General features: G+C 54.9%; 1 protein-coding gene across 2 annotated transcripts in view; it reads left to right on the top strand.

Annotated features, from left to right (window-relative positions):
- The window catches only part of ARHGAP26 (Rho GTPase activating protein 26), a 151,788-nt gene extending 144,794 nt beyond the window's left edge, over window positions 1-6,994 (top strand). For both annotated transcript variants that reach the window (XM_059825154.1, XM_059825153.1), the window contains 2 exons: window positions 1,382-1,473; window positions 6,216-6,994. In XM_059825154.1, the coding sequence (XP_059681137.1) occupies window positions 1,382-1,473; window positions 6,216-6,304 (181 nt within the window). In that variant the 3' untranslated portion in view covers window positions 6,305-6,994. The remainder of the gene's footprint in view (window positions 1-1,381; window positions 1,474-6,215) is intronic.
- Window positions 6,995-19,902: the final 12,908 nt, after the last annotated feature.

The following is a 19,902-nucleotide window of genomic DNA, read 5'->3' as shown; positions in this document are numbered from 1 at the left end:
TCTGACAATCTCCCCAAGCGCTGTGTGTGAGCGGTGCCTCCCTGGCAGCGAAGGACCCTCTCTGGAGCGGGAGGAGTGTTTGCCCATCCAGGTTTTTTAAGTGTTTGGTGGCTGCTCGTGTCAGGCAGCTGGAATTCGGAGAGGAGAGAGCCCTGCTTCGGGGTTCTCTTCGCAGCAAAACCAAAACCATTCACAGCTTCCCTGGTTTGTGGTTTCTGTGTGAAGGTGAACCACTTTCGCCACGAGGTGAAAGCATGCCGCTTCCCCGGGCTCGCTCGGGGAGAATTCAGAATAAGTTCAAGTCCTCAGAAAGATAAAAGTTGGTGAAACTGCTGAACTGAGAAATGGTGACGCCTTGTTCATTACCCCAGCAGCTCCTGGGGCCATTTCCATCACGTTGCTTGGCCGTACCGTAGCCGAGCAGCCTGCTGCAGTGCTGGATGTGGCCGGCTGGGTGGATGGCCCAGTGCCTGGGCAGGTTTGCACCGTCATCATCACTGTGGCCCGGCGGTGTCCCAGCTTCCCACCAGCCCTCCTTGAGCCCAAAGCCGGAAAGGATGGGTGGGAGGCTCCGGGCGCAGGGGAGCCTGCGTGCCTGCGCTTTGCTGGTGGGGTCCTGAGGTCCTTCATTTTCTCCCTGCGTCTGCTGGTGATTTGCTCCATTTCTGGCTCTCTCTGCTCTAATTCTCTCCCCCGCAGCGTGGGCACACTGACACTTCCCCAGTAAAATCTAACGGTTGTTAAATCTTTTTTATCTTCAGGTACAGTCTCTAAAGAAGTGCAGCAAATTCTTCATGGACCTACTTGTTTTTCTGTTTTGAAATACCCTTCCCCAAGTGCTAATTCTTCCTCACAGAATTCTCCTCGTGGTTGCAGCTGCACTCGGAGAGCGATGGGTTTGGCAGTGAGCGGGGCCGGTGGGCAGTGGGTCGCTGCCAGCACCTGCTGCCGGCCTTCGCTCCGCACCGGCCCTCCAGTCGGTTACAGCCCCTCAGAGACTCACGAAACATTTCCAGCTCCCCGCTGTACTCCTCCCATCTAGTGCCTGGAGCTCTCCCGGGGACTCCTGGCTCGGGGCTGCCCGCTGTGTAGGTGCCGGGCACGGGCTGTGGTCCTGGCGGTGCCAGCTGGGCTCGGACTGGGATTTGCAGCATGGTGAAAACTGGGGGCTCATCCCCAAGAGCCTTCAGCCTCCTCCGGCCTCTTCCTCGCTCTTCCCCTGAGCAGCATAGCCTTGGACCCTTGTAGAGGGGTAGAGGTCCTTGGACCCCTCTTCAACATGCACCACTTACATGGACCCCTCTTCGACGCAGTGGGGAGGGGCGTGCTGTTGTGTATGAGTAGACTATTTTTTATACCAATAAATGCTTTCTTTTTGCAGCTCACCGCTGCGGAAAGCCCGAGCTTTGTACGCCTGTAAAGCAGAACACGACTCGGAGCTCTCCTTCACGGCGGGCACCGTGTTTGATAACGGTGAGTCCTCAACCTGGAGGGAGGGCACGGGGCAGCGCCAGGAGCGGGAGGAGGTGGGCTCATTCTTCAATGCGATATTCAGGCTGCGGTTCCTGGCGTGCCGGGAAAGCAGGATCGGGAGAGCTGCGCCTGGTGCCATAGGAGCTGCACTTGCTCCGCACCCGGCGCTGGGCTTCCCCGGAGCTGAGGCGGGAGCACGGTTTGCTGCAGAGCAAGGGCAGAGTGCGGCGGGAGGGTGGGGAGCATACCGGGGGCATTTGTAACACACCATCAAATTAGCTTCCTTCTAACGACCATGGCATTGCCTGTCGCTGGCAGCCACCCAGCTCGCCTGCCAGGGAAGCGCTACAGGAAGCGGTGCCGAGAGTGCGGCTGTTAGCCTGGGTGGCAGATAGGCAGGAGACTTCCCCTTCCCTTCAAAACAGACACTCTTCTTCTGTAACAGCATCTCTCATTTCATGTAACGTACATGTGAGATGCTACAGAGCCAGTATGAACAGCTATACGAATAAAGCTACAGAGAAGGACACTTGGCTGTTATTTATTTTAGCGCTGTGTTTTGCAAATTACTGGTTTTCTTCCTGTGACCCAGGGAATGATTTGGACTCTCAATTCATGGGTTTCCTTTCAGTCCTCTGTTTAAGGACTATCCCATTTCCACCACTAGAAATCCCGTGAAGCAGAAATACTTGAAACACGGGCATTAAATCCGAGGTGTATCTTGCCTTACTTTTTGTATCCATGCTGAAAACAGCTGATCATCCAGCCATCTTTAGGATCTGTGTGAAAACTGTCTTTTTGAGATCCTGATTTATTTCATCCTCAGGAAGACATGTAATAGGAGGGATGAATAGGTGGGGTCCCCCTCCTCTCCCCCGGAGCAGAGCAGACATGTCCACTTTGCCACTTCCAGCCTGGGTCAGGGCTCTCGCTCCACGTCCCACTCATCGCCCTGCCCGTGCCCGTGGTGTCTGAGCCGCCAGCACAGGGAGACGGGTGTTTTGGCCCTGGCAGTGGAAGTGGCCACACATCCGCAGGGCACAAGGCGAGGGCACGCATGGGTGACCAGCTCTTAGTGACCGCATTCGTCTAGATCAGAGCCGTGTTGTGGTACGTTGGTAAGGGAAGGTGCAGTCCTTCATGGAGGGTGTGCAGAGGTTCTCCAGAGTACCAAGTGCAAGCTCTGATCCAAAGCAGAAAATAAAAGCAAGAAGTTTGGCAGGGCACAGTGTCACCTTTGTGCCATGCTAAGCCAACGGCGGGCAGCGGAGCGCGGACCGGTGCCCGGTGCTGACCCCAGCTGCCTGCGCTGTTTGCCTTGCTGGCAGCTGCCCGGCGCTCCAGCTGCTCGCTGAAGTTATTCGAGACCTTGCAGTATACATGCCCCAGCTCTTCACCGCAGCAGTACACGGCACGCTGTCTGTGCCGCAGCAGGCAGCGCTGCCGGCAGAGCGAGGTGGGACCGCGCAGACCCCTGTGTGCCTGTGCTGTGCGCTGCGCAGGACTGCCTGGCCGCGCCACGTCCCTCCTGCGGGCACGGACCCTGAATCTAAATGTAAGGGAGAAACAGGAGCGGTTGACTGACACCAGCGTTTACCATATACAGAGCCATTCCTCAGTGGTTTTCTGGGTAGGAGAGATTAGTTTCCAAGTTTCAGCACCAGAAATATTCTATGCAGTTGCCATAATGTGTCGTGCAGGAGATGGAAAAGTAGCGTGTGCTTTTTTTCCTCTGGACACCGAGAGCTGGAATAGGTGGGCTCTGGTTAGTCAGACTTTTGGAGGCGATGTTAATGAACATAGACTTTCTGTTTCCTGCATCAAGGGAAAGAGACTGTGCCCCGTGGAATTAAGACAGCTCTGTTTTAGATATAATCCCAATGTAAAGAAAAGACTTTTTACTACTTTCCAAGTAGTTCTTGGCTTTTATCTGTTAAGCATTGTCATTTGGGAAACTGCTACCACATGCACTGGTTTTGCCCTGGGATATATATGATAATATAGCAGAAAGGGGAAGAGAACCAATACATGTGAATTAAAGAAAATACTTTTCCTAAGCAGCTCCATAGATATCTTATAAATAAACATGGTCTCCCCTTTGAGAGCCCGTGGGAATTAGAACAGCTAGGAGGGGAACAAGTTTGAATTAAATACATTGTGTTTGCTAGATAAAAATCAATGGATTATTCAAGGGAAAAAATATACAGCATGTTCTAATCACTTAGCAGCATAGCGGAGGCTCACGTTAGCTGGGGGAAGCGAGTTAGAAACAGCACTGCTTGGCAGAAGTACTATTGTGATGAAGGGGTTTTATAAAACCTAGTGAAAGCAAACGGATCTTGGAAATACTTAGAGACAGGTTCTTGTTTGACTTTGAGGGTCTCTGAGGCTGCACATGGCAGAGCAGCGTCTCGGTTCGACTGGGAAATTGGGGTGCTGTTACCACACCGAGTGGTACCCACGTAGTAAATAACACCATGTTTTGAGAGGGCCATTTAGACTCCATTGCGTTGTTCCTTTTAGTTATGTGAAACCTGGATTTTCCAGATCTCATGCGCTTGATAGTTGTGTGCCCTTGTTGTGACGCTAAACGGGAGGGACGTCCTGGGTCTGTGGAGGCCTGAAATCGGGGAAGGTGAGAGTCACGGGTCAGGAAGGGGATGCTCACGTGTGTTTTTAACTAGCAATCGCCCCTGGAATGGAAAACTCCGTATTCTGAAGCAAGGAACCCCCCACCTGAGCTGTTGCTGACATACCAAAGTTTTATGCTACATTAGGAAAGTTGTGTGGCATTTGTGATCTAATTCTGTAATAGAGAAGGAGATTCTCCTCCCTATCTGCTCATGTACTCTGCTCTGTCTGACAGTACCTACACAGAAATAAATGGCTGTCTTTGGGACGTAAGTGATCTTTTAAGGCAGAAGCAGTAGCTGGAACTCACGTGACTTTCGGTTAAAGCACTTTCCCAACCCATTTGCTGAGACCGGAGGGCTGAAGGCACAGACACACACACACCACTTACAATTTCTTTTCTCTTGATGCCACTGTCCACTGGCGAGGCACTGTGAAGCCTTTTCTCCCACCCAAAGGGAGGTAGCCCAGGAGCTTTTAATGCAGTTTTGCCCTTGGGGGCTTTCCTTGCAGGCTGGAGGTGGCATTTTCCCTCTGAGCAGACTGCCTTAGCCTTGGGTGATAGAAAAGCCCCAAGACTTGGGTGTGAGAGGGGTCTAGGCATGGAAAAAGAAGTTGGCACAAGGGAAACCGGAAGATAGTAAACATTTTAATTTAGGAGCCAGAACACCATGGCTCTTCAAAGTAGTTACTTTGCTGTGGTTTGAATTCTTCTTCGTTACTACATTCCTATGTGCAATATTCCTCTGCAGGTATATCCAGTAGTGATGGATTTTGCCACACTGGTGAGGACTGGCCTATCCCAAAGCGTGGAGATGTTTGAACTTCAAACAATTCTGTCTTTCTGAATCTTTCTCACCAGTCGATGTCAGTCATGACTTTTGCAGAGAAAATGGCCATCCTGCAGTAGCTGGGGCTGTAGCGGGAGAGGAGGCACGCAGAGGCACCTGAAGCCCTGCTCCTCCGGGCTCTGTTGCTCTGCTGGTTTGATAAGCAGAACACCTCTGTTTGCCATGGAATGGAAAAGATGCCGTTTTTAAACATTTGTTTTCGCTCTGGCACTGTCTGGTGTGGCCTGTACCTGCTGGCCGGAGGGCCGGAGGGCGACTGCGTGCGCAGACCCCATCCCCGCAGCTCTGCTTTGGGGGGACGTAGACCCTGCGCAGGTCACTGTGTTTCTGGGGTGTACTCAAGAAACATGGTCACACTTGTACTGAAACGTGAATTTTCAACACATTTCACCCCCCCCAGCCGAGCGAGGGAGAGCTGGGGCAGGAGGGTGCCGGGATGGAGACGTGGGGAGCAGTGGGGAGGGCGGGCACCGTGCCGATGGGGCAGGGGAGCAGGCAAAGGGTGGGGGCAGAGGGGACTCGCTTCGCTCTTGCAGTTGGTGCCAGACAACGTGTAAGCGAGCAGACCCGCAGACAGTCACAGGAAACTGGGGTAGCTCTGAATTACTGGTGTGCCACTGTTTCTTGTGGGAGGTGCGGGGAATATTCCTCTGCCTGCATTGGCATAACCCTGGTTCCTGTAAAATCAGCAAATTTTCAGTAGTTGATTGAATAAAGAAAGAGCGTAAGTCTTTTGAGGACTGATCAGGTTTCTAGTTTCACAGAAATAAGATTGCAGTGTTTGCTTTCCTGCCGGGAGCGTTTGCTAATGCATTTTCTCTCGCAGCCTGGTGTGAGGCCAAGCCGGGACGTGCCGGGTTACGAGGCGATGGAGTTAACCACATTCTCTCGAACTACAAAGAGATTTTAGCCCAAATCTGGAGGAAGTTTTGAGCCCTTGTTTTTATCCCAAGTGCTTCACTTGCATCAGCCCTGCAGCACCAGCTAGTATTTGGAAACCCAGTCCGTGGCCGAGCGTGCAGCTCACTTGGTCCTTCCCTTGGTTTCACTGTGTGGTCTCTGACAGTTTCTAAAGGGAACGCGGAGGAGTCCCATGAGAGAGCGCTTCAGCTTTCTGAGCTACTTAGCGTATTAGTTTCCTTACTTTAACATAAACACAAATTAAAGGTCTTGCTCCCTCCCGAGAGCACACAAAGAGCAACAGCCCCTACACCGTAATCCCCATCCTGTAATAACCTGCCTTTTCCTTCTCTCTTCAAGTTCACCCATCCCAGGAGCCTGGCTGGCTGGAAGGGACCCTCAACGGGAAGACAGGATTAATCCCCGAGAACTACGTCGAGTTCCTATAACTTTGGGCGCGAGAAGCGCCACTGCTGAGCTTTACATGGTATCCATGGCAGCTGCTGGCGGGAGTCCTGCAGACCATTTGCTCTTTGCCACCGTGCGACGCAGGGTGAAGGACTTCCCCGTACCCACTGAGGTGAATGTTTGTGTGGATAATAACGTACGTGTCTCCTCCTGCGGCGTATGCCGGGGCTGCGGGGAGAGCGGTCCTGGGGAGGTGTCTCGACTCCTCCAGCCCCGAGCAGAGGCAGGCGATGCCCGAAGCCCACGTCCCAGCTGGCAGCCCTCGCAGCAATCAAAAAAACCCAGCAAGGCAGCAGCTCCACGCCGCAGCCTGCGTGCTCCGTAGGGGATGAGCCTGCAAACTGAACCAGCACCACCGAGCCTGCTGCTCCCTGCAGTGAGACTGTTCACCAGCTGCAAAGAGCATCAGTGGGAGCTGAGCCACCCCAACCCATCAGCCTCCCCGACGGAGGAAGAGCGGTCAGCAGCGAGGAGTCCTTTGCTCCCAGGCCCTTCCCCGCTTTCCCACCAGCCTAAGCAAAGCTCTCCCGTGCAGCCGGGGAGCAACCCAGCCCCTTCTCGTGCCGCCGCGGCAGGGGAAGGGGTGAGGTGCTTTTGGCTGACGTCAAACCACAGGCTGCGCCTGCAGCAGCAGTTTGCACGGGGCTGAGCTTCCCTTGGCGGGCTGGGGGCAGCCCTGGCGAGGCGGTGCCCGTCCGGCCGTGCCGCAGCAGAGCTCTGCTCTTGCAGGCGAGAGCGAGACGCTCAGTGGGCTCTGCAGGGTGGGCACGGCACTGGCCGGGAGCTGTCAGGACTCGACAGGCGTCAGCACGGTGGAGGGGAGAATATTTTGGACCAAACCTCTCAAACTGTTTTGTTTTTTTTTTTTAAAGATTTAGATTTTTGCAAGGTAAACATCTGTGATCTGTGCAGCCTGCGTTTCCTTCCTGGAGAGCAAGATGCAGCTCCAGATAAATAACCACTCCTTTTCTTTGACTGGCTGTTTTGTATCTGCACAGAGGCATCCATGCTTTCGTGAGTGCCCAGGCCGCTGATGTGCCATTTTGGAGCTGCGTTTGCCACTCCCCACCGTTGCTTTTTAGGTGGTTTTCTTGCTTGAAGCCTGGCGTGTAGTCTGTCCGTGCCAAGTCTGTGCAGTGCTGGTTGTGCAAGGTAAATTATTTCCATACTCACAGGACATTTATTGTTGGTGTGGCCAACCTGCGGTCTACAGAAAACAAAGGACGCGCCCTTCGGCTCCACCGCCCCTCTGTTCCTGCCCCGCAGAAGATGCTCGCGTCTCCCTGGGCATGTGGCGAGTGTTGGCAGAGCGAGTTTGCAAATCCCTCGCCGTTTTGGGTCATTTTTAAGGGGAGGGTGGGAGAAGGAGCCCTGCGGGACTGCAGAGCCGGGCTGGCCGGGTGGCCTGTTGAGAGCTGGAAGGATTATATTTTATAATAGAAAATCGTGAACGAAACCCCAGCCTGTTGGCGGAGAGACTCTGTTGTGCAGAAGTGAGCTGTCGCACACCGCTGGGGGATGGGTGTTGTGTCTTTTTGTAATAATTTTAAAGACTCTGAGTGACTGAATTGCTGTATGTGTCACTTTTTATTTTTGAAAGAATTAATGTATAAATAGAGTATCTTAAAATATTATGAGGGAAAGATCTATATTTGATATTTTTAGAAGACCTGTAACGAGAGAAGCGAAGGACATTCGAAACCGGTTACAGAAAAGCGCTTGCAAACACACTCACATCCAGAGCCACCCTCCGGGCCTTGGGCTGCCTTTTCGTTCGCTTCGTGGTGTCACTTAGAAATGAGGGAAACTGAAATTTCAGAGCTCTTTATGTTTCTTTCACAGTAATTAAACTTCCTGGACTTTTGTCTTGGGCAAAAAAAAAAAAGGAACAAGTCGATCTTTTCTTTCCTGATCTCTAGGGCGGGTGCGGGACAGCCCATCTCCCCGGGGTTGGAACCTCTCCGTAAGCGACACACCGAGCCCTCGGGGAACGCGCTGGGCACATCAGCTGGCTGGTGCTGTTCAGGCAGGGGTGAAGCCTCCAAACCGTCCCGTGTTTTCTGCTTTAAGGTGTTGGATAAAGAGGGACGAGAGGTTTGCAGGGATAAAAGGCAGTGTTTCACTGGCAAGTTGCGGGTCCACGTTCAACCTTGGGTTTAATAGTGAGCATTTGTACCATCTGTTGATTTTCCTGAAGCAGAGGATCGGGCTGGGCTTCATCCAGCCCCAGCAGTCGCTGCGGTGCGGCCGGCCGGTGCTGGGACCTCGGGGGGCTGCTCGGCGCTGGCCTGGCATCTGCGCTGCGCGGGGTGGGCAGCACAGAAGCCCCTTTCCAGGGCTGCAGGAGAGGGACGGGAAGGACTAATGGAAAGGAGAAAAAAAAAAAAGGCTTAATATTTCATCTGTCAGCACTATTTGCTTGTGTTCAGGACTGTCCCATCCCGAGCCGCTCCTCCAGCGTGGTCCCTCCTGCCTTCGTGGGACGCTGCCGCGGCCGGTGGCTTTCAGCGGCGGGGGTTCCCAGCACAGCCCTCCGTCTCAAAGGCGACTCTGAGCCTCTGAAGAGGAAGTGTGCTACGGACAAATGAGAATTTCAGACACATCAGAAACACCTTAAAAGGCATATTTAAGGGGTACGGTATTTAGGGACCTCTTTAGTGACGCTGCACGAGCACGGCACAGGCTGCTGTGCGCCAGCCGGCTGCTGCCAGTCCTTGTCCCCACAAAACTCTTCAGTGCAGTGTCCCCTTTGGCTCTTCAGATGCTCAAGTTATTCTGAGGCAGGAGTAAATTCCTTTTCCTAGGCACTTGGGCACTTTTGGATATACTACCTAGAGAGTAATTGGGAACAAAAGTCCCACGCAAACGTATTTACAAGATGTCTTCTGGAGGAAAGGCAAATAAAGCATAAGCAGAAGTTATTGCTCTTACAGGAGAGCTAGTGGAATTTTTTTTTTTTTAATTAAAACTTTCCAAAAAGAAAAATTTGGCTGAAACACTTACTAAATGTTCCCATTTTGGACCAGCTTTAATACTGGAGTAAACACTGGTTTATTCCAGGAGAAATTAAAGATAGAAAATATTTTTTTAAACCAGCCTGACACGGCACTTGATGCTAAATATTAAAGTCATCAGTCAAAATTATAAGAAGGCAGGGTGTTCAGACTTGCTGATAGGTAAAGTCTCTCCTGTATTCCCTGTTCCATCATTTTGGGCATTAAACCAAAAAAACCCAAAGACACAGTGCAATAATACCTGTTGAAACAGATGTCAGACGAGTCTTGGGGTGCAGTCCCGCCATGTTTCAAGTCAATGGTGCGAGTCCCACGAATTGGCCGTGGCCAGGCCACCGTGCACCAGCCTTGGTCCCCGCGTCCCGACGGCCACCTACACGAGTGGCATTTCTGAGGTCCCCATGGGCCCGTGGTCGAGCTGCTGGCCCTTGTCTCTACTGATTTCACAGGGGTTTGCAGTGGAACATGAAGCACCTCAGATGGTTGGGGAGCACCCAGGCTGCTGCCAGTGCTCCTGCCACACCTCCCGGGGTTGGGGTTGGGGTTGGGTTGGGATGGGTTGGGTTGGCTGTTTTTTTTCGAGCAGGCTATTACTCAGTAAGAGCAGCAATTTCAGAGTCTGGCCATGAATTTTTCAGATTCCCATCTGGCTCCTCAGTCAGACAAAACAGCCTCCTGGTAATTGTCTTGTCTCGAGAAGACTTCTGCCGAGTTCGGTGGCCTGAATAGCAGCCCAGACCATTACCGCTAATTACAGCCGTGCTCCGTAGCCGCTCGCAGTGCTCGGTTATTGCTATAACATGCGGGTATGTGGATGCTGTGTCCTCAGCACCAACGTTTCAAGCTGCAGATCGGCTCCTGCTGCTACTTAATGCAGACTTCGGCTGAATGGCCATCATATGCTGGATGGAGTTAGATGCTGTGACCGTGTATCAAACCATCACAGCTCCTCCGGGTGCCGGAGAGATCAGACCTTCCTGCACGAGTGCCCTGCGGCTGCGGATGTACAGACATGGGTGCGTATGCAGCGGTGCGTCCGTCTGCACTGGGACACGGCAAGACAAACACCTTCACTTCGGGGCGCGGGCTGCACTCTAATCTGGACACAGAAGTTTTGTGGTATTGATTTCAGACTCTGCTGCCACTTTATGTTGTAATTTGCAGTTGAAGCACTGGAATTTTCCCTCGAAGAAGGATATCGCTTATTTTAGCTTCACTTCTGCTGACAGCTTAAAAGAGGGTGGCAGTGAGGGATGGGAGGGGGATGCTCGTCAGTGCCTCGCAGCGCTGTCACGTCTGGGTCCCGCAATAGCCGCTGATGGCTCTGTTTAAATACTGAAGAGGAGTTGTTCTGATTTATCTGAGAGATTTCACAGCACAAACCCAAACAGCTTCAAGCAGTATTTGTTTAAGTCCCCCGGGATGCCTCTAAGAGCCTTTCCTCTATTTCTGGGCACGGTCTGCCCCGAGGAGCGCTGGGGCTGCAGGTGATTCTTGGGCACGAGGAGCTGCATCCCCCTCATCGCTTTCTTTTGGATTATTTCTCAGGAGGATTTCGTTTGGCGTTAGGACTCTCCTCCACCGGCCTGCACCCCTCTCGCGGCAGTACCAGGGGGAAGCGGGGAGTTTCCCGGGAGCTGCTGTCCAGGGAAGGGTAAGATTCGGTGAGCAGGCTCCTCACAGCCAGCCGCAACACCGTGCTAGATGTTGCCCTTCTCCCTTGACACCTGCAGCCATCCCGGTGCCAGGGAGCCACAACCAGCGGACAAAGCTCAGGAAATCAAAAGAGCAAAACACAAGGTCACAGGAGGTGCAGCGAGCGAGGGCTCATGGAAGGGGTTTTTTCACAGATACACTACTTTACCCAATTGCTGTTTTACAGAGATTTTGATGCCCAAAGGCAGAACCTCACTTTGTGTGAAGCCCTTTAAGCTGTGAGCATGCGATGACGGCCACCATTCAAAAGTTGAAAAATCAGTATTGTCCTTTGCCATGGCAAAATGGAAAGGGTCTTCTGCTTCTCCCCATGTCCACAGAGATCTCTGCCACGCACTTTCTAGCAATATTTACCTTTGGAAGCTGTGTTTGCTGAAAGGGGACTCTCCACCCCAAACCGCTCCGGGGCTCATCCAGCCCCTGGGAGGCTCAGGAGACCCAGCAGAGCCCCCGCCGCCCCCAGCACCACTGCGAATGCCAGGCAGGCTTTGAAAAGCTCTCTAACTTCTAGCTACTGCTTCATGAGAAGGAGAGAGGAAGAAGAAAAAAAACCAACCCCCAAACCTACTTTTTCTTGTCCCAAAACACTCAGAAAAGCTCTTTCCCTCTTTGCAGTTTTTCAGTGACACATCTTTCCTATAGAGTCATAGAATCATAGACTCGTTTAGGTTGGAAAAGACCTTTAAGATCATCAAGTCCAACCGTAAACCTAAACACTGCCAAGTTCCCCTCTAAACCATGTCCCCAAGTGCCATGTCTACATGTCTTTTAAACACCTCCAGGGATGGTGACTCCACCACCTCCCTGGGCAGCCTCTGCCAGTGCTTCACCGCTCTCTCAGGAAAGACATTTTTCCTCATATCCAGCCTGAACCTCCCCTGGCGCAACTTGAGGCCATCTCCTCTTGTCCTATCACTTGTCACTTGGGAGAAGGGACCAACACCCACCTCCCCACAACCCCCTTTCAGGCAGTTGCAGAGAGCGATGAGGTCTCCCCTCACCTCCTCTTCTCCAGACGGAACACCCCCAGCTCCCTCAGCCGCTCCTCATCAGACTTGTGCTCCAGACCCCTCACCAGCTCCGTCGCCCTTCTCTGGACACGCTCCAGCACCTCAGTGTCCTTCTTGTCGTGAGGGGCCCAAAACTGAACACAGCATTCGAGGTGCGGCCTCACCAGCACCGAGTACAGGGGCACGATCCCCTCCCTGCTCCCGCTGGCCACACCATTTCTGATACAGGCCAGGATGCCGTCGGCCTTCTTGGCCACCTGGGCACACTGCCGGCTCATATTCAGCCGCTGTCGACCAGCACCCCCAGGTCCTTTTCCTCCGGGCAGCTTTCCAGCCCCTCGTCCCCAAGCCTGTAGCGTCGCATGGGGTTGTTGTGACCCAAGTGCAGGACCCGGCACTTGGCCTTGTTGAACCCCGTACAATTGGCCTCGGCCCATCGATCCAGCCTGTCCAGGCTGGATGTCATTCATATTCTTTTCAGCCTTCAAGTGCATGGTCCTGAAAAGGCAAAAAAAAAAATTTTCTCAGCATCCAGGAAACCCTTTTCCCCTGTCAGGCTCAGCTCCGTCCCTCTGTCACCCGGCAGAGCGGTCCCAGCTGCCCTGCCCCTGCTCCCGTCCGGCCCAGCCGTTGGGGAAATCAGACCCCGATCCCTGCTTCTTATCAGAGTGTTTGGTGCGATCTCCAGAAATTATCGAAATAGCACAAAACTCGTGATTCCAGTGCTCTCCGGAGCAGTGCGCAGTAAATCACGGCCAGCCTGGAATAGCGCTTGGTAATAAAATACGGAGCACAGAAATATCTTGCCGGCAGGACTGCCTGCGCGTGGCTGTGCACGCCGTGCGCCTGTGCCTGCAGCCGGGCTGCGGGACACGGGAACAGATACCGACAGAAAAGCAAACCTGTGTTTCTACTCAAAACAAGGAAACTTTATTTCCTTGGCAGCAGGCGCAGGCTTGATTACACACAAGGTTTCTTCCACTGGCCGGGAAGGCATTTGCTCTGCATTTCTGAGGCCGCCTCCGAAGCCTTGCTGGGCACGAGCAGGGACCCGTCCCCCCCCGCCCGCAGCCACCCCCGGGAGCCCTGACCCCTTAGCAGGGTGCCCGTGCTCCGGGGCTGCTGGAGGCATCTGCCCCATGGGCCCTGAGACGTGAGTCTCCTTTTTTCCTTTTTTTTCATCTATTTTTCAGCAGCATTTCAACATTGTCGCTTGCTTCGGAGACGGGGATGGAGGCGTGAGCAGGGAAAGTGATGCCAGCGTGAAAAAAAAAAAAAGGGGCACTTGCAGGTTGAGCCCGCAATCCATGTCAGTGGGTCAGAGAGGGCTGTGCGCCCTGTGCTCTGAACCGGGGTAAACGGGAGCCGAGGCAGGGAACGGGAAGGCGCTCCCGCGCCCCTGGCCCCGGGCACCCGTGGAGCCGCCGGCGGCAGCGAGGGGCTGGGTGCCTCGTCCCCGCGGGGCTGGGGGCAGCTGTGCCGGCTGCAGGCAGAGGCACGAGCATCCTGCAGCATCCCTCTGGGAAGATTTTTGTGTTTTATTTGAATAGCTGTTTACATTTAAGGGCCAAATGAGCCCAGCGTCTAATGTCACCGCTCTCGGGCTGGCGGGCACGCTCTAAAAGAAGCACTGGGGTATTTTTTTATGTTGCAGCAGTGACAACCCACGGACCCGCTTGACAAAACACAAGCCCAGCCCCATGACCCGCACCGGGGTGGGCTGCAGGGCGGTGGTGGGTGCTCGGCCCCACGGCCCCCAGCCAGCACCCACCCACCGCAGCGCCCCGGCAGACTCCACATCCCTGTTGGGCGGCTGGGGCGAGGCGGGAGGGGAGCGGGGCGATTTCCCCTGCCATGTCGGGGGGACCTGGCTGTGCCCGAGCGGGAGCCGGCCGGGCCATTCCCGAGGGATGACGGCACTTGGCAGGAGTCACTGGCTGTGGCTGCGCCCTCCCTGTGCTCAGTTTAGAAGCTTATCGCTGCTGGGACGCTGCTCGCTTGCTTTTCTCCAGAACTCCCATCTCCCGGGAAATCCCAGAAATCCCATTTCCCGGGTTTTTAAATCCCGTGAATACACGCAGGACTTTCAGTGGGCGCGTGGCTGTGAAAGGCCGTGCTTCCCCGGCGGTGGTGTCCGAGAGGAAGCAGCTCCTCCCTCCCCACCCAGACCTCCCGGAGCAGGCGGGAGCGAGGGCTCAGCGCCGCGGCAGGGACCACGCAGTTGCACAGGGTTTAATCAAGCAGATGGGACAGACAAAACGTGCCTGTTGTTGCTTAAGGTGTGAGGAACTGCACGTGTTACTGCTGCAGCTGTCCCACCCGTGGTGACACACGGCGCCGGGGACGGTGGATGCTCTCCAGCCGGCTCAGCGTGGACCACACCGATCCCGCATCCCTGGTTATTCCTGCGAGCGCCAAGCAATCCCCCCGCAGCCACCCCGCGAGGGCAGGGTCAGGCCGCATCCCCGCGCTGCTCTCCCCGCCGGATCCTGGCCGTCTGTTCCTGCTGCTCCGCGGGAAGCGGGATGGCCCGAACCGCGCGGCTTCGCGTAGCGCGGGATCCACGCCCAGACAGCGTGGCCGCGGCCGGCTGGCACCCACGGGAATGGGTGGCTGATGGCGAGGGCCCGGGCAGCACCCACGCCTGTCAAATTTTCTCCCATTCAGTGCAGCATTGATTGAAGTCTGATGGGTCTGTAGGTGAGGAAAGTTACCTACACAAAAAAAGAAAGCCCAGTGCTGAGGGGACATGTTCCGCTTAGCGAGTGCGTGGTATTTTAATGATTCTAATGAATCAGAAACCTCAAAGCAATTACAGTTTGTACATTTGGGCTAATTCAAATTTTTAGCTTTTGGGAAATAAAGATTAAAAGCAAGTTTTTTTTTAAGAAATAGCCGTTTAAAGTTCTATTCTCTGGGTGAGGAGCTGATTATTTGAAGACAAGCACAGCAAAGCAGCTTGTAATTTAGCACAACTGTTTGACAGCTCATGAGGTAGCACCTAGCTATTGCTTATTATAAATCCTCCCTTCTGTTAATGAAGCTTATTCTTGCCTCTAAACCTCAGACAAAGGGGTCTAGAAAATCGCACCTGTGCTCTAAAACTCACTGACGCACTCAGGAAGGGGAAAGAAAGCCCCAGCAGCCGGGCTCCCTGGAACTCTGCCGCGGGGCTCAAATTATATGGGGAAGGCAGGGAAGACGGTCTGGACGTGGGAGCACCAGCGGAGGTTAAATAAACCTATTTCCATAGCGAGATTTCTGTGTCCCTGCTGACACGCAGCCCGTCTCCCCCGGACCCCCCACAGCTCCCCGGCTCTGCAAGAGCATCGCGTCCCGCCTGCTGCTCCCCTTCCCTGCTCTACACCAAGGTCCAGCCGGTAACCCTGATTAGATAACTGAATATCTGCACATTGATGAGAGCCTTCATTAACAACCACCTGCGAGTTAAGAACAGAGAAGAAGTAACGGGCAATGAAAAAGGCACCACGAACGGGCTCCAGACTGGCTGACGTGAATCAGAGCGCAGGCAGACCCCCCATCGTGAGCGTCTCGGTGGCACGGGGGGTCGGTGCCCAGCCTGCCCGCTTTGCTCTGCTCGGTTTTAATCCCAGCTTTCATTTCTGATGACATCCCGCTCAGGGGCACGGGGAGGCTCTGCCCGGGCGGGGAGAGGGGGAACGGCCGCCCCGGCGCTGGCGTGTCCGGCTGCGGTGGGTGGGATGGTCACCTCTGCGAAAGCCTTCAGACCCCGACAGGGCTCCACATCGTGCCCTTTCGTATCCACCACCCCGGCGCACGCACGACTCGCTGGGGTGTCTCGCTGCGGCTCAGAAAGAATTAAAATAGAAAGAGAAGCAAGGGCTCCTGTCAACCAAAGCAAAAAATTAGCTTCTTGCAAACCTTGTTGGGAGAAGAGGGCTTTAAAAGAAAACTGCTGGAGCCTTACATAGACCTAAGTTCTTATTTCTAGTCGATGGGGCCGCACTGCCAACCTCCCTGCCTGGTTTCTGCTATTCAGGCAGCCGGCAAAGAGGTTTTCTCAAGCCTGCATTGAGAAATGCCGCCGCTGCAGCTCACTCTGCCGTGGCAGGAGGTGCCCGGGGCCAGCCCGGAGGCGTTGGGGCTGCGGTGGGGCCGGCGAGGCCGGTGGGGCCGGTGGGGCCGGTGACCTCCCGTGGCCCCGCAGCTTGGCTGGCCGGGACCTGCCGCTGCTGCTGCAGCAAGTGGTTGTGGGTTTTGGTTTTAACTCGTATTTCCAGCCACTGTTAGAGCAGCTCTTGTGCAAACAAGTTTATTCTAATGTTGTTTACCTATAACTTACTCCGGAGGGAGAACTACCGTCCTGGCCGGCAGCCAGGGCCGGGCTCTTGCAGCAGTGTCACGCCGTGCCCTCCTCGCCCCGCCAGCCTGGCAACCTCGGCCGGAGCCCGGGACGGTGGCACCTCTGCCGGGGGTCCGACCCGCGGAGAGGGGCTGTGGGGGCACCCGGGGCGGCTGCGGGAGCGGGGCCGTGCTGCCTCCTCCCCTTGGCCCCGGCTGCCAGAGCTCTGCTTCACAGAGCCACATGCATAGGGGAGGGATGGAAAAACCATGCCTGCTTGACATATGGTTGCCTTTTATTTGCCGGTCTGATAGACTTTGGAGATATTTTGCATGTGCCTTTCTAGAGCTTATTAGTTTTGCCGTGGTCATAACCTATAATAAATATTTCTGGGACTGGGAAATGCACGTGCTTTTTCTGGCCTGCGCCTGCCTTTATTTTATTTTATTTTTTTTTTTTTTTTAATTTGGTTTTGGTTGTTTTTTTTGGTAAATAAATGTTGCTCTGTGTTGGCCTGGCACCTGAAATGCCTGCTCCTCCAAAACACCCGGGGATGGCCCTCCAGCCACAATAAGGAGAACCAATTAAACCACAAGATCATAATCACTCCTCTGTTTATTATTTATTTCCCCAGCAACAATGATATATTTAGACCAACAGCTTTGAGCTTTTTCAGACCCATTATGCCCAGCAAATCCCAGCAGCCGTGGGCAGCCGCGATGGGAACGAGCGCTGGCCAAGGCGGGGGGGCCGAGGGGATCCGGAGCCGTAAGCCACCCCGATCCCCGAGGGGGATCCCCCGGCCCCGGCCCCCACGGCTGGGGAGAGGCTGCGGCGCCGGCGGCACCTCGCCCCGGAGTGGGGCAGGGTTTGGCCCGGGGCAGGGGGCTGCGGGTGGGCGAGGGGCCTGACCCACGCCTGGGAAGAAGCGGCTCCACAAAAAGGGAACTGCTGAAACTCCGGAGGGTGTGAAAGCGACGTCCGTCGAGTTTCTTTTGGTTTGCCAAGTGTTGGGTTGGGTTGGTTGGATTTTTTGGTAATTGCTCTGGTTTGAGCCTTGTAGAAAGGTGGTTTGTTGTTTTTGTTTGTGGCAGGAACACGTGCAGTTCTGCTGCAGCTCGGCTATGGAAGTATGGCCTGCAAGCCAAAAAGGATAAAAAAGAAAAGAGTATGCGAGAAATGAGGAATTAAAAAAAGCCGTTTTTTAATTTAGGATTGCTTCTTGCTGGAGCATAACTGCGGGTGCGGTGGGGCCGGCGGCCGAGGCGGGCACCGCGGGGCGGGACGGGGACAGCGGGGTCAGACCTCTGTGATCTGGTGGCAGAGCCGCGTCTCGGCCTGCTTCCCTCCTGCTCCGCGGTGCATGGCAGCGGTTCGGACACGGCTGCCGTTAAAGAGTGACCGATGGCCCAGTAATCTGAAAAACACAAGTCGACTATTTGTAGAGCAGCATTAATAACGCCGTCTATAAGAGAAACGGCAAAAGCATTGTACTTCTGGCAAGGGAAAAATATTTGTCAAACTATTTGTGAATATTATTTAGGCAGATAATATTTCTTAATAGCTTATTGGACAAATATTATGGTTTCAGAGCTCCCAATTCCCTTGGCAGCCTCTGTTTTTCCAAGCCCATTACTGTATCCGTGACTTCATCCCGCTCCATCTCGCTGGGAGGGTCCGTATCCCCAGCCTCCTGCAGCCGGAGCGGTCACGGCGGCACAGCTGTGTTTACCCCGGGGGACAGGGAAGCCCTTCCATGCCTACAACCTGGCAGCGCCGGCGGGTAACGCACTTGCCGGCGTTTGCTCTGTGCTCCCGGTGCCTCCCTGGGGACAGCCGTGGATTCCTGCACCTCGGCAGCGCGGTGCAGCCATGGGTGCCCAGCCCGCCCGGGGCTCAGGGGATGGGATGGAGCCAGGATGAGCCCTGTCCTCCCTCTCAGCGGGTGCAACCCTCCAGGGCGTCCCACGCCGCTCCCCGAGTCCCCGGCCGGAGCTGGGGTGCCCGTGCCCAGCCCGGGGGGAGCAGGCAGCTCGCCGCAGCAGCAGCCCGGGCGCAGGGGTTTGAAGGACTCGACGCCTTGTGCACGGTCTCATTAGCTGGGAGGCTGATTAACACCCACCTCGATTGGATCATAGGAGGTGCGGCAAGACCCGAGCGTCTTCGGTGGCATTTCCCAGGGCAGCCCTTCGGTGGGCAGGGCTGTCATGGGATGGCGAAGCTGCTGGCAAGTTGGACTCCTCTTTGGGCAGGGTTTTTCCCCTTCTTTCTGCTCCTCTCCTGAAATGAAGCTCGTTTGGGAGGTGTTAGACCAATCACTCATCCATGAGTTACCATACCTCGTGTGGGGAGCCCCGGCCGCCCCCTCACCAGCCCCCACGGCTCGGCTGTGCTGTGGGGCAGAAAAAGCCCCTGATCTGGTTGAAGATGTCCCAGCTCATTGGGGGGGTTGGACTAGATGCCCTTTCAAGGTTCCTTCCAACTGAAACCATTCTGTGATGTTATGATTTTATGAACCTGAAGCACAGGGAAGGTGCGAGGAGGGGGCTCAGCCAGGGCCCCCCGCGCTCCCCACTTCGGCTGCCGGCCACGGGCACCACTCGCCCTGCGAGTCTGCTGCTGGGTTTGCTCACAAAGCCAACCGTTACTTCCCCTCCCGGAGCACGCCGAAGCCCCTGACCGCCCCCCCCCTTCGCGTTTGTATCTGAGCGGGGCTGCTTTGCTTTTAGTGCCTGCTCACGGTGATCTTCAAATTAACGTGGCATGTTTCTCTTAAGGTAATTAATTAGAAACACGTGCATAGCAAAGTCCGTACAGCGTTCACCTGGGGCTCACCGTGGGTGTCTCCCAGTGAGGCAATGGCTGTTCCCACTGGAGAGAAAGTCCCTGCCTGGGGGACAGGGTGGCTGTGCGGAGCTGGGGGCTCCCCTGGGTGTGGGGCACAGCGGGGCTGGGGCATGGGGCAGGAGGGCAGCAGGGACGTATATGGACCATCTACCAAACCCTGAACACCTGCAGAGTTCTTCTGATGGGGTGGGTAGAACATCATCTGCATATATGCTGCATAAAACTTTAAGCTATTAATGTTATTCTTTAGTAATAAATATTTTACATACACAGCCGCGCTGAGCAAGCAGGAGCACGTGCTATATAGTATGACCAGCAAGAGGATGGAGAGCAACCACAGCACAAGAGATGTCACTGGTACCTGCCCTTCACCTGCGCGTCCCCCCTCAGCGTCCCATCCTGTCCCAGGCAGTGACCAGGGATGCTCTCCTGCGGCAGGAGCAGCGCGACGCCCCCCCCGAAACGCCCTCTCTGCAGAGAGCAGCGGGCTCCTCGCCCTCCTTCGGCGTGGTTAATGCTCTGCTGGACTTCACTGCATTGTTCATAACTACTGGGATTCAATTCACGGTGCCTCAGGCCGGCGTTTGTTTGGTCTTTTTGTTCCCCCCCCCCCTTGCAAACACCACCAGCCCCGGCGTACCCGCACACGTGCGCGGCTGGGCCTCCGG

Source organism: Gavia stellata, chromosome 16 (genome assembly GCF_030936135.1).
Source record: "Gavia stellata isolate bGavSte3 chromosome 16, bGavSte3.hap2, whole genome shotgun sequence".
NCBI lineage: Eukaryota > Metazoa > Chordata > Aves > Gaviiformes > Gaviidae > Gavia > Gavia stellata.
Note: the sequence above shows the minus strand (reverse complement) of the source record. Positions and strands in the feature narration are given on the sequence as shown.